Genomic DNA, 15,569 nt, shown 5'->3' with positions numbered 1-15,569 from the left:
TTCTTGAATCTGATTGGCTAATAGCTGTGTGATATTCAGCAAATAACAGCACTCGTCCAGCCTCTTCACTCACTCACCCTTGTGTATTACTCCGCCCACATACAGCGACAAGCAGAGGTCACTACAGTTTGACAAATATTGCAGCTTTTGAGACTTTTTTAGTTGAGAATGTGGTTGTTTATATATATATATATATATATATATATATATATATATATATATATATATGTATGAAATTTAACTTTTTTTACCATAAATTAGAGCCAAACAGGAACTTGATAGAAAATAAACATATGCATCGAAACAATGACACAATATTTCCGAAATACCATATGCTGACATACATTTCCATCCTTATTCTTAGTACTTTAAGCATATTCAATCATTTTGATAAATATAGCCTTTTTTTAAATCTTCTTGAAAACATAGTTATTTTGCAAAATATATTTGTGTATAAAAAAACTAATTTTCTGCCACTTTGAATTTTTTAAGCTAATATTTTAATAACAGTAAACATGTGACATGTGAAATATATAGTATAATCTGCTGGTTTTAAACATACAGAATAATAATGGAATGCAGTTATGTATGCAACCATAACATTACCCTCATCCATTTAATAAAATAAGCTGACAGTTTACAATGAAGTATTTCATTTTTTCCAAATGTAAAAAAAAACATTAGGTCTTACAACAGGACAGATTTGCAGAGGCACATGAAGATTTCAAATTTAGCAATATTTATCTTCTGGCTAACAATGAGGCGAAAGCAATTACATTGATATGGTGTGTATAATATACACTATCAGTAGCAGCTTAACCAAAAATTACAATTATTGTTCAATAAAATTTACATAAATTATAAGAGCTATTTATAGTGTGTCAAAAAATGAAGACCAGAAGGAATTCAATTTAGGGCAAGTGTAAAATGTTTGAGTATGGTCTGCTGGGGACATATTGGTGTAGTGGATTCTGTGAACAACTTTGAACTGAACAAGGTTTAAACAAGCACAAATACAGGTAGAGCTGGTTTTAGCTAGGATATTATTCCACAGCTTTTCATCAAGTTCTAAGCCTACAGGTAGCTCTCCCTGCCAACCTATCCTCAAGTACAGAAAGAGGAGGGACATGTACAGAACAAAGCAGCCCATAGATCCAGGCAATGCAGTTCTGAGAATTTAAGAGTGGATGGTTTGAGATGGGTAAATGAGAGTTTTCTTTGGATGGCGGGGGAATGTAGTAAGATACGTTTTAGCAAAATTGCATAATTGAAATTTATGGAATAAATTATATTCGGAAATTTTGAATCTGTTCAGCAGCTCATTAAATGAAACAAATAAGTGGTCATGAAATAGATCTTGAAGCAGTACTAAGCCCTTCTCTCTCAGCTGTGTGAACGTTTAATCCAGAACAGAGGGCAAGAAAAGATGGTAATTGTAGATAGCATTTCCAGAAGCTGCTTTGAATTTATTTATCTAGAACTGTTGAATTCATGTACAGTTTTTAGGGAGGTATTTACAAGTAACTGTAATTAAGTAATCTAAAAATCCCTTTTACAAGTAATCCTTTACTTTTTTCAGCTAGAAATAAATTTAATTACAGTAACTAGTTACTTTGTTACTTACTCTCAAAACATCTAATAGCTTTGTTAGACATTACATTTTATATAAATATAAGTTATACACTTACCAGCCTTTTTATTAGGTACACCTTACTACTATGGGTTGGATCCCTTTTGCCTTCAGAACTGCCTTAATCCTTCATGGCATATAGATTCAACAAGGTACTGGAAATATTCTTTAGAGATTTTGCTCCATATTGACATAATACCATCATGCAGTTGCTGCAGATTTGTCAGCTGCACATCTATAGTGCGAACCTCCCATTCCACCACATCCCAAAGGTACTCTTTTGGATTGAGATCTGGTGACTGTGGAGACCATTTAAGTACAGTGAACTCATTGTCATGTTCAAGAAACCGGTCTGAGATGATTCAGGCTTTATGACATGGCGCGTTATCCTGCTGGAAGTAGCCATCAGAAGATGAGTACACTGTTGTCTTTAAGGCGTGGACATGGTCGGCAACAATACTAAGGCATCAACAAGGCATTTGCGCCCACAGAACTGCAGCTCACTGGATTTTTTTGTCTTTTTTGGACCATTCTCTGTAAATCCTATTAATGGTTGTGCGTGAAAATCCCAGTAGATCAGCAGTTTATGAAAGACCAGCCTTCTGGCACCAACATCCATGCCACGTTCAAAGTCACCTAAATCACCTTTCTTTCCCATTCTGATGCTGATTTTAAACTGCAGCAGATTATCTTGTCCATGTCCACATGCCTAATTGCATTGAGTTGCTGTCATGTGATTGGCTGATGAGAAAGTTGCGCTGACAAGCAGTTGGACAGGTGTACCTAATAAAGTGGCCAGTGAGTATGTTTTAAAAAGTGTAAAACCAAAAATAACAATTCGTGGTGGCCAAAATTTATATTCATTTTGAGACATGCTGATGGTTGCTCTGATCACAGCATTAGATGAAGTAATTTGTTATGTTTTTATCCACTTTTGATTGTAATATTTGGTATGTTCACATTTTTACTGCAATTACAGCATCTACTGCCATAGTGTCAGTATATGTCCTGAGAACTTGCCTGACAATTGATTATACACATTACAATCAATAAAATGTGGTTTATTTTATAACTTTGTTGTGTTTTTTAAATCAATATCATTTAAGTTAATGAGATCAATTTTTAAAGTCTTACAAATTAATATTATTTTCATCAAATAATAATTGTAATATTTTGTTTTATTTACCATTTTTATAAGATTTTTAACAAACACAGTACAATACAAATAATAATACAAAAATAATAATAAATACAATACAAAATAATTGACATTAGCCCCATCCCACCCCCTCAAAAAAATAATAATAAAAATTAAAAAAAAAAAAACAAAGGGAGGAATCGTCTCAGTTATCAAATATACATAAGTATACACATGACAAATGTAGCATAAACAAATTTTTTAAAAGATGACAGTATTCACATTTCTACAAAGTCAGTGTCATGAATATAAGAGTTAGAGATGTAAAATTTCCCCATGTGGTTTCAGCTTTTTTCTGTGAAGTTTCAAGACGTAGTCACTCCACTTGAATGACATAAAACAGCTCATTCAACCATCTCTTAAAACAGGGAGCCTTTGGAGACTTCCAATTAAGTAAGATCATCTTTTTAGCTGTGATCATGCCAACCATCAGGGCTTGCTGTTGGGTTGAAGGAAAAGTGTCCATTATGTTTGAATATCCAAAAATAGCCAAATTGTAGTCAGGTTGGATAGTGGTTCCATAAGCACTGGAAAACAACTCAAAGACATCAAATAATAATTAAAGTTATGTTTTTGTTTATATTATAATCTTTATTTTACCATGAAAAGCACATTGAGATTAAAAACCTATTTTACGTCTTGGCCAAGATTAGACTGTGTACTGTTCACATGGGTTTAACAAACAAACAAACAAACAAATAACAGGTAACATCATCCATCACACATCACTCATACAGTGACGGTTAAAAACTATTCAGAACATCTACAGGCCAATATTTTGAACTCAAAATCATTTAAAATCTTTTTAAAAGCATGTATTGAAGCCAACTATTTAAACTGCAACTGTTTAGAGGTTATTCCATGCAAAAGGTGCTGCATATTTAAAAGCCCTTTTTCCCATTTCAGTACGCAACACTGACACAGACCATAAATAAAGTTCCCGAGACAGGAATCCTGTCTCCTATAATTAGAGACAGGTTTTTTACAAATAATTTTGAAGGTAATAATTTTTTACAGGTAATTTTGAAAATATGAGGGGCGTAAATCTAGAATGGATTTATAAACAAAGATATGCCAATGCTTGAACTTAATTTAGAATTTTCTGTTTTGTATTTTATTTCCGCATATCTCTATTTCTTAAAGCCAAGAAGTTCAGTTTGGCTGTTTCAGTTGATTTGTTATTAAAACTTCCTTAGATGTTGTAGATCCCCAACCGATAATCACATTCACAAGCTTGCATTGTTAATTTTAAAAAGAAAAGAAAAAAAGTCTAGTCTTCCAGACTCCGTTCATTTTACCAGTAAATTCAAACAGTTAACTCTGTTTTGATGTTCTTTGAAGTGGCAGACAGATCACTACAGATACCTCAGATTAAATAAATGATCTTCCTCTTTACCAGTTAAAGCACAAAATAAACATCATCCCGCGTCTTATGCAGCCTCTCAATCAGTGTTTCAGCCATAGAAAATGTCAACAAAAGAGCTTTTAAACAGTATGTACTTAGTATTAGATGTACCTTTATTTACATTTATTTCATTCAGTGCTCACAGCCACTAGTTGAGTTCGCCAGTTTGGATGTTTGTATTCAGGGGTTTTGTTCGCAGTACCTGGAATCGACTTAAAGTCTTGTGTCAACAGTTTGCTGCCCTGCTGTAATATTGGTTTGCATGTAGAGCAGTGAAGCTGGTTATTTCAGTTTAAACTTCAGTTAAGATATGTTTTTAAAAGCATATGCTTCAGATAAAATGTGACCATATACCACGCAAACCAGTCATATGTCCTTCATATATATATATATATATATATATATATATATATATATATATATAAAAATTCTAAGGTGAATTTATATATATATATATATATATATATATATATATATATATATATATATATATATATATATATATATATATATATATATATAATTTCACCATAGAATTATAAGGTTTTATCTGCGTTCTGAATGATTTTGAGATATTGAGCTTCAAAGTTTTTACCTTCCATAGCAAACAGTATGTGTGTAACATTTGTTTTTTAAATAAAAGTTTTAAAATGTAAACAATTTATTAAAAAAACTTCCCATAATGTAAATAAGTTGTCATTTAATAAGAATATGTCAATAACTCAATTTTGACAAAAATGTCAGATAGAACCTTTTAAATCTAAGGTGAAAATCTGGAGGGCGACGCAGTGGCGCAGTAGGTAGTGCTGTCACCTCACTGCAAGAAGGTTGCTGGTTCGAGCCTCGGCTGGGTTAGTTGGCGTTTCTGTGTGGAGTTTGCATGTTCTCCCTGCCTTCGCGTGGGTTTCCTCCGGGTGCCCCGGTTTCCCCCACAGTCCAAAGACATGCGGTACAGGTGAATTGGGTAGGCTAAATTGTCTGTAGTGAATGGGTGTGTGTGGATGTTTCCCAGAGATGGGTTGCTGCTGTGACGACCCCGGATTAATAAAGGGACTAAGCCGAAAAGAAAATGAATGAATGAATGAAAATCTGGAATCTTGAGGTTTCAAGTTTCAAAAAGAAAATCAAAATACTCCAAATCACCTTTTGAGTCGTCCAGATTAAGTTATTAGCAATGCATTTTACTAACAAAAATGGAGATTTATGGTCTATTTACAGTCAGGAATTTACAAAATATCTTCATGGATCATGGTCTTTACCTAATATTTTAATTATTTTGGTCATATAAGAAGCATCAATTATATTGACGCATTGCCAAAAAACTACTTGTGTAAGGCCCCGATCACAATGAATGCATTTTTTGAAGTAAGAGGCATCTTTTTCTATTACTGGTAAGCAATAAGGGTTGGCATGCGGTTTTGCATCTGGGGCATCTCGCGTTTTTGATGGAGTGCTTTGTGTGCCTGCAGTTGAAAAAACATCAACTCTGTGCGGAAAAAGTACCTGATGTCATGCGCTCCAGCATGAAAAGTCTAGAGTAGATACAGCTGAGGATACTTGGAGGTGAAGACATTCAATTCAATTCAAATCATTCATTCATTCATTTTCTTTTCGGCTTAATCCCTTTATTAATCTGGGGTCGCCACAGTGGAATGAACTGCCAACTTATCCGGCATATGTTTTACACCGCGGATGCCCTTCCAGCCACAACCAATCACTGGTAAACATCCATGCACACTCATTCAATATGGACAATTTTATCTCACCCAATTCACCAAGAGCACATGTCTTTGGACTTGTGGGGGAAACCGGAGCAGCCTGGAGAAAACCTATGCGAACACGGGGAGAACATGCAAACTCCACACAGAAAAGCCAACTGACCCAGCCGAGGCTCGAACCAGCGACCTTCTTGCTGTGAAGCGATCGTGCTTCCCACTGCGCCACCATGCAGCCCTCAATTTAATTCAAGTTTAGCACTTTTCACAATAATTATTATTTTAAAGCAGCTTTACAAATGGTGCACACTATTGCATTGCAATCAAATTCATAAAAGTTATGGTTATTAGTTACTATAACTAAATTTAGTACTAACAGTCAATACAGCGGTATTTTTGAGACGCTGTACAACAATGACTATTGTTATGTTTCTGTTTAGGTTTAGGGTTGGGGTATGAGGGAGATGTTAATAAACACAATGTAATGGTTAATTGAACAAATAATAGTAAAGTAAGTAAATAGTTCTTGTTAACTTCTGCCTGGAGCTGTATCCCTTTTAGCAACAACCCTCCAGTGTCAAGACCATTGATACATTGAATGCCCTGTACGTTAATGCAGAGCCATATTGCATTTGCAGAACTGAAATCGGCACCTTAGGCCATATTTCACGCCTACATAACTTTACGTTTTTTTAAGAACAGATATGTGTAATATCACAAGCTCTGACGCACCATTCCAGGAAAGTTCATTGTTTAGTTTTCTTTTCGTGAGGCGCCTCTCGTTGCATTTTTTAACCCTCTTGTTGTTTTTCTGCAGGAGAATGAAGTGGGTCAGCTGCGAGAGGAGTTGTGTGTGATGGAGAAACGCTCCGCACAAGCCGAGGTCAGACTCCAGGCCAGTGTTTCCACTCTACAGCAGGAGCTTGAGCAGCAGAGGGAAGAGCACCGCAAAGAGGTGCACAGAAAGTTTCATCTTGGTTCTGGCTGGTCTGTTTTGCTGGACCTGACCCTTTCTTTTTCACTCTCACAGCTTTCAGCCCTGCAGCAGACGCGTGGGCAGCTGCTGATGGTGTCGGATCAGATCTCCAGCAGTTTGCGTAACTCTGGGGAGCAGCTGAGCCAGCGGCTGCAACAGGCCAGAGATCAGCTGGAGGAGGCCAGGTCTACCTCTGCGCGCCTACACGCTGAGCTTCACAACAAAGAACAGCTCCTGCAGAATGCTAATGAGAACCTGCTTATCAAGGTGCGTGACTCATTGTAGGGTGTGATCAACTTCATTTCAGAAAACAATTTAATGCAAACAATGCAAACTTGATGAACTGTTTATCCCAAGGCTCGTATAAAAGTTTTTTACACTTAAGTTTAGTACATTTAGTGCAAGGAAAGCACTTACAATAAATACAATTTTATTGAGAAACTTACAGCACTTACAATAAATAAAATCTTATTAAAAAAAAGTTTTAAAAAAATAGATTTAAAATTTTCTTTGTTATTTATTTATTTATTTATTTTGCAGAATTTGGACAAATTCTAACTAATTATTAATATTAAGTGAACATTTTGTAAGTTTATACAAACTGTTAATATTTATCTGTAATATTATATTTGTAATATTTTTACAGACTTTTAAAATGACCATTGTAATGTTTTGCTGTAAAATAAAAATGTCATTTATATTTAAAGTGTGTAGTAGTAGTAATAATAATAATAATAATAATAATAATAATAATATAAATTATAAATACACATATATGCAAATATAAATGCAATTGGTTTATAGATCCACAGTGACCTGCTTCTCTCTGCAACGTACATATTTCTGTAATTAGTTCACACTAGTCATATCACAACAAATACTTACAATTTTGTAAACATGTAGTTCTTACACCACAATAATAAGTAACCTCGGAGTAGTAACAGTATTCAGAAAAGAAAAGTGTAATGATAAAACAAACAGAAACTGTTTAATTTTCAGACACCCTTACTTTTCACATTTTTTGCTATAAAAATGACTTTGTGGTGGTTATTCTCAGAAATTTGTGGATAATTTGGCAATAAAAATAAATAAATATATATATTACATTTTAATATAAATAAAACAATAATTATATACAGTTTAAAAAATATATATATAATATATAGTATGTATATATATATACAGTGAATATTATTAGCCCCCCCTTTAAATTGTTTTTTTTTTTTCCCCCAAATGATGTTTACCAGAGCAAGAAAATTTTCAGAGTATGTCTGATTTTTTTTTTCTTCTGGAGAAAGTCTTGTTTATTTTATTTCGGCTGAAATAAGTTTATAATCTTTTTAAGACCATTTTAAGGTCACAATTATTAGCCCTTTTAAGCTATATATTATTTCGATAGTCTACAGAACAAACCATTGTTATACAATAACTTGCCTAATTACCCTAACCTGCCTAGTTAACCTAATTAACCTAGTTAAGCCTTTAAATGTCACTTTAAGCTGTATAGAAGTGTCTTGAAAAATATCTGGTAAAATATTATTTACTGTCATCATGGCAAAGACAAAATAAATCAGGTATTAGAAATGTTATTAATGTTAGTTAAAACTACAAAAAAAATCTTCTCTTCGTTAAAGAGAAATAGGGGAAAAAATAAACAGGGGTCTAAAAATTCAGGGGGTCTAATAATTCTGACTTCAACTGTATATGTATATTTACAATATTAGGTAGCTTACTATGTTAGGTGGACAATCTCACACAATGACACAAATCATAAAAATTAAACTTCTTTATTTTAGTCTCTTAATAATAATAATAATAATAATTCCTTACATTTGAATAGCACTTTTCTAGACACTCAAAGTGCTTTACACAATAAGGGGATCTCCTCATCCACCACTTGTCAAGACAAGGTCTAAAACATATCTTAAACGTTAGGGATTAACTCAAAGGAAGGTTGTATAACTCTTATTTTTATCCATGGTCTTACTTTCTCTCAGACTCAGGACTTGCATTAGAGCGTCTCCTACTGTAATACAACCAAAACACAGATTGCCGTAAAACTCATCAATGGCAGGGAAGCATTTTCCTTGTTAACTACAGGGAAAGAGTTAAACAAAATAATTTATTAAATTGACATAATACCAAACATACATGTAAATTCCCACAAATAATGTCCTTCAATTCAATCAAGTCCAGCGGCAGTCATCTTTGAATCAATTTCCATCATTATAAGCTGCTTGCTTTTCTGTTTGTTCCATCGCTCCGTTAGTTAGATGTTTGCTCCAACTTTTTTGCAGTCTAAAGCACATCAAATGCCCAATTTGCACCACTGAATGTCTAATCCAAACTTTGCATTGACTTCACAAGTAAATCACTCAAGCTTCAACCACGTCTGCTTACTGCACAGGCTGCAAAACATTTCCCCCCACTCTCATGTAATGTTAGGATTGTGACGGCACAGGTGAGATGTCATTTTTCAAGAGACACTCAAATACATCACGCGTGCTGCATATGCGACCTTTATAAGTCATGTAAAACAATTTATTGCAAACTGAAATAAATATAATTTAATTAAATGGTTTGAAATTTTTTGCATTGAAATTAAGAATTTTGCAGGATCTGAAAAATATGCAACTTTTTGTTGATTTGCATTGGATTTAGTGATCGCAGAATCGCGAAAAACTAAGGGGGTCTGAATTATGTAATTATTAACAACATTTTTCATAATCATCAACCATACATAAAAACTAGAGGTGTGTGGGAATTTCGCTGTACATATGCTTGCTTTCTTAATGCAACCTCAATTTTAATTCAGATTGGATTCATTCTGACTGGCTGATAAAGATTTTAAGGTGTGTAATTATCTTTGGGGAAATACACAGCTTAATTAATTCCAGTCAGTTCTTGCCGCATTATAGTTTCACACCATCATTCCAACTCATTTATTTTAAATGTCATTACAGGAGACAACTTCAAAAGAACCAACACCCACAAAGTCAGAAGCAGACAAACGAAAAAAAAAAAAAAACATATTTTCATGTTTCTCTTATGTGTAGCATACCCTCTCTGCACCCAAGTTGTTTGTGCATATATACTGTACGATCAGTCACTCAAACCCCTATAGATATTCTTTATAAGAGTTTAGACTTGTCTGCACCTACTAAAACGCCTCATTCAAACACACCCTTACAAATCTGTCAGTTGGTGGGAAGATTGTCAACACACTGCACAAAAGGTTGAGCAAGAAGGAAGGAATAACCTTTTTCTCCCTGTAGTATTGTCGCTGCCCCAGCTATTTCACAGAGAAGCTGTGTGTTTTTTTGTGAAAACAAAACTGGTTTATTTAAAAAAAAAACTTGCCAATCTGGTATGCTCTTCTCCAGTTGCGCTGGAAAACTTAATTGATCAGTGTGGTCATCTGCATTTTCTGGATCACATTCAGCCTCAAACTGATAAGATAGTAAGGGTGTAACATTTTCATCAAATACTTGAGGTATTTAGCCAATCGCAATGCACTTTCAGAATGATGAACTTTAGTGTGCTTCAGAAAGAATTCTGAGGTGCTTGAACCGAAAGTGGGGGGTTTCATGGCCCTTTAAATAGGAAAATTGTTATAACTCTTTCTGAAATGAGATGCTAATAGTCTAATCCGATTCAATAATTTATGCTAAACTAAGCTGAAAGTACTCCTGCCCGTCCTGAATATTGGCTGACCAGATCAAAAAAAGGTTTAAATCAACTGTTTTACTCTAGTGGACTTGTAAAATTAGCTTATAGCCAAAAAAAAAGTGTTCATATAGCCATGTAAACACATTACACCAAATACACAAAATAATATTATTTTAGTAACGTCACCCCTTTACAGCCTCATTCCCTGTGTTTGTTCAGGAGTCAGAGATCGCTCGTCTTCAGACCAAACTTTCCAGCTTGAGCAGAGTCACAGACCTCCACAATATCACACTCCGTCACAAACCCAGCACTCCTCCTCCTCCTCTTTCTCCTCCTCATAAAGACTCCATTCCTCAGGACCCTCCATCCTCCACACGCTCCAGCCTCTCCCCATGGCACAACACCTTCTCTGACGCCTCTCTGGAGCTTTCAGACAGTCTGAAGGCCAGTGTTCAGGCTGCCCTGCAGCCGCCATCCTCTCCGGTGCAGACCTGGCAGGGGCTGACCAGCCATGAGGCCTCCTGCTCCACAGACATGACCTTCAATCCACTCACATACATGCTGGACCAAGAGGAGCCAGAGGAAGCAGATCTAGACTCTCTCTCAGGTATGCTGAGGTTTGTTAACCAGACCCTGGCCCTCCAGGAGCAACAGTCCCTTCTTGACAACAGCACACACACAACAGGCAAGTGAAACAGCAATACGCACACACAATTAGACATATGCCGATATTCAATGTATTGTGATATTTTTCAATCACAATATTGATATTGTGAGCACTTCAAAATGCTGTGAATATATGTTTACACTTTTAGAGAGCTTTTTAAGAGATTGTTGTATTAGTGGTTTGTTCGTCACAGCTTCAAATGTGTAAATACTTATAAGGTGATTTAATCAAACATTAAAGAGCCCCTATTTTGCATAAAAAAGTCATATTTTGGTTTTGGGAGACTCCAAAAACAGGCTGATATGCGTGCAAGGTCAAAAAACACTTTCATTGTCTTATAACATGCCTTTATTTTTACCTATTTATCCCAGCGACTCCCATAAGAATCGTTCAACGATTTATTTGTTCCCAAACCCCTCCTTAGCGCGAAGCTAATCTGCGGCGATGACCCAGTCTGTTGTGATTGGTCGACTGGGTTCAGCACGAGACAGAAAGAAATGCCCACCACGTAGCTACAGAGTCCACTGCAGGAATGCAATAAAGCAATGCTGTTAAACACCAGCATATTTATCCAAACACACATTCTGTATTAATCCACTCAGTGGCAAAAGTGTGCGAGGAAAAGCTGATGGAGGCCATAGCAACAAACAGCAGAGGATCGCCAGTTCAGAAACGCATTTAAATCGGTAATGGAAGAAGCACGTGTCGCGTTAAAAAATACAATAAAAAACACGACAAGTGCTTCTTCTATTACCGATTTAAATGCGTTTCTGACCTGGCGATCCTCTGCTGTTTGTTGCTATGGCAGCCCCATACAGATTTAACCTGAGAGATACAGTACAAGCACTGATCTAAAATCGATACGTGATTACAAGCCGTGCGGGGTGTATACAACTTATAACACACAATTAAGCATATATTTTGCACAAAACTACACAAAACGAAGCAACAATTTTAATGACACATGTCCTGGAGGAAGAAGAAACTGGTCCATATGAACTGCAAAAGTTGCTGACAAAGTCCCTGTCAAAGTCTGACAAAGTCCCATAGTCTCTGCTGCTCCTTTAATAGCAAACAGCTGATGAATCCTGCGTTGCAGTGTAGGTTAATATATGAAAAATCTGAAAAATGACAGGAACAAACACAGCATTAGGTTGGCTTTACTGTGGTATTGTTTTGAAAATGAACTTTCACCCTTTATTCCCGGCAGCGAATCTTATTATTTGTCAGGGATCGTTATCTTCACGTCATGACTAGTCCGTGATCCCCCACGCCTCCTCTAGTGTGTGAAGGAAAAGCATGTGCTCATTTTACCGGAACTGGAAGTACATATTTGGTGATGTACCGTATCGGCGTTGATGCGATCAAACAAAAGATCCAAATCCAACTCGATTCGTTTATTTGACTCTGAAGGGGGTCACACACCAGAAGTGCCGCTCGGCGACATGCAGCGTCTCGCCACGGAGCACCACGCATTTCAGAATTCTAAACAGGTTTTTATCAGTGTACACACACCGGCTTCCCAAGTCGGCGGCTGTCTGCAGCGCCCAGCCATAACTCATGACACTGTTCATATTTCTGCCGCGCCACAGAGCGCCATCTGAATATTTTCATGTTAAATAGCATGCGAATGTGCGCGTCTGGTGTGCGATACTTTTAACTGTCATGTGTGCGCCATGTCGCGGCGCCAAGTGTCGGTGTGACCTGCTCAGCTATTTCGCTAAAGAATCAATTGTTTTAAAAAAGGTGCACTTTTAGATTTAAACCACAGCTGGATGTTTTTTTTTTACCTAGAGCGGTGTTACACACTGCATGGAAGGTCATTTTCAAAAACCCAAAATAGGGGCTCTTTACATTTTTGTATCTGGCTGTTTTTTTTTTACTCTGTACAATAAGACTGTATCTGTTCACATCAGTTAATTTAACTAAAGACTACTAAATTTTTTTTTATTTAGGTGTTGTTAATTTGTTGGTGCCTAATAACACATAAAATTCATAATCATTTTATTAAAGGGAGTTATCCCTTAAAACAAATAATTATCAAATGGCTATTTCTCACTGTTGACATTAATCTTTAAACTAATGTTTACTAAGGAGATTTTATTTGTTTACTGTTGTTAATTGTTTACACTGAAAATGTTTATACCATAGATTATAGCAATATATTTAGGGTCCTATCATACACTTGGTGCAATAAGGCCTTGGTGCAAGGCGTGTTTGGCACTATTTGTTACTATTTTCAGACCAGCGCAGCCCTAATTTTCACGTTTTGTGCCATGTTATCTAAATAACAAATCCATGTGTACCGCTTTGTGGACTCATGAGTGCTATAAAGGAAGTGTGTTTAGGTGCATTGTTGGCGCGTTGCTATTTTGAAAAACTGAAATAGACTGCGCCATTAACCAAGTAAAGCTGGTCTAAAGTCCAACGCAGAGCATGTTAGTTGTGTGGGTTCAAACACTTACACATTGCTTAATACACACAGGATATACAGCAATACACAAATAACTTTACTTATAAAAAAAGAATAATAGATTTAAATGTTACAAAAATTATTATTTTATAAATATAAAAACCACTACCTCCATGCTGTCTAAAACTTAGGGGGGCTTTTTTGGTTTATTCTTGGCTACTTGCTTTAATGTTATTATTATTAGCTGTATTATTTTTTTATGCATATTTATACTTGTTTTAATAAAAACAATTTTAGAGACCTGTCGTGTTTTGGAGATGTATGCATCAGCATGTAGGGCATAAGAATAGGACGTGTGTTTGGATATAACTTTTTTGACCACACTTCGTTATTATTGTTCATTTATTCGTTTCCTGAAAATTGGAACTGAATTTAGAAATAGTTTTGAAACAAATCTTTGTGCTTAACAAACTAAATTAAATATGTGGGCTAATGATTGTCTTCAGTAGAGTGCATACAAAACCATTTCCTTATCCATGAAAGTAAAGGAGTAAAGAGTAAAAGTAAAGTAAAGAGGCTGATTGAAGCAGGCTCATTCTTTATTCTTGATGCTGATGGTCTGTTTAACTGTTTTCTCGCTAGTAAAGCGTTCAGTTTTTCTATTTACAAAGTTTTTCTATTTACAGTTTTTCTATTTACACACACATTAACAGCATCCATGCGGTTGCGCGAGTGCTTGCTCGCTCAGGAGCGATATTGTTAGACACGCGCCCGCTTCAAATTACACCAGAGTTACAGACCGCTCCCGCGCTTTATTTGGAAATGTATTCCCGCACCGCAAGAACACATCAACACATCAACACATGTCAATCAGCTGTTGCAGCATCACTTATATATTATTTATCATTTTTTGCCTCCGTTTTCATTTTATTTATATGATGCCTTGATATGTGGCAAAGAGGAATTTACCTTTATTTTAATGTTCATTAGGCGTTTTCAAATAAAAGGCCAAGGATACATGATGTATATGAATAATATAACATTTACAGTACAAAATACAACAAAATTACAGTTTTGTTATATAAAATTCTGTTTCTAGAACATTTTATAACAGCAAATTCAGTAGATTAACTCAATAACATGCCGTAAATCAAAATGTCAGAGACGTCCTTTAAATCAAGTTCAAATAACGTTACAGGAGATCAATGTGGAGATCGGCTAACATTAGTTTTGTCTTCCTAATTATTATTTCAGACTCATAAAGAGAATTACTGCTAGATAGCCATCACCTGTATTTTCCCCGTCATGGCTAACGTTGGGCGTGTATCAGCAAACTAATAAAGCCCTGACCTTACCGAATAAACAGTGTTCCACCAGATCCTGTAGGCTAGAAAGTATAGTTTACTGCTGAGCCCATTTTATTATGGTAAAATAACACAGAAATTAAATAATAACACTTCAATCTCCTCCCGAAGCTCCAAAGGTCAGCTTAGAGAAACTGTCAATCACAACTGTCAATTACTGCTTAAAACATATTGTTTACAAAAATGAAGATCTGCACCTTTATCAGCATGATAACCAGTGACTTAATTGATCAGAACCATCTTTCCGGACATTCTGTTGCAAGTATAATAATAGTTTTGTTTTTTTATTTGGGCTCAAGTCTCGTTCATTAACACAGTGTAGGTGGGCTTTTTGACTTATACTGCAACCAGCCCCCAGGGGGCAATCACTCTACAGCAGGTGTGTGGCACACTTGGTTTAGCCCTGTATGAGTCCTAATGGTCTTAAATTTAATTCGCTGAAACTTGCAGAAACCCAGACAGACAGATAAATAGATTTTATTTCCACAAAGCCTTTAAACAGTTTTGTATTATTTTGCTGTTGATGAATGAA

At 35.6% G+C, this 15,569-nt stretch overlaps 1 protein-coding gene across 5 annotated transcripts in view; it reads left to right on the top strand.

Annotated features, from left to right (window-relative positions):
* Positions 1 to 15,569, top strand: part of ccdc18 (coiled-coil domain containing 18) — an 85,703-nt gene that overhangs the window by 69,615 nt on the left and 519 nt on the right. For 3 of the 5 annotated variants that reach the window (XR_015477866.1, NM_001365136.1, XM_087239790.1), the window contains 3 exon segments: positions 6,766 to 6,903; positions 6,979 to 7,191; positions 10,813 to 11,278. Coding sequence is in view for 4 of the 5 variants with exons in the window: in NM_001365136.1 (NP_001352065.1) it covers positions 6,766 to 6,903; positions 6,979 to 7,191; positions 10,813 to 11,278 (817 nt within the window). In the remaining variant the exon portion in view is untranslated. 5 annotated transcript variants of the gene reach the window in all.

This window comes from Danio rerio, chromosome 2 (genome assembly GCF_052040795.2).
Source record: "Danio rerio strain M-AB ecotype USA chromosome 2, GRCz13ab, whole genome shotgun sequence".
NCBI classification, from domain to species: Eukaryota; Metazoa; Chordata; class Actinopteri; order Cypriniformes; family Danionidae; genus Danio; species Danio rerio.
Note: the sequence above shows the minus strand (reverse complement) of the source record. Positions and strands in the feature narration are given on the sequence as shown.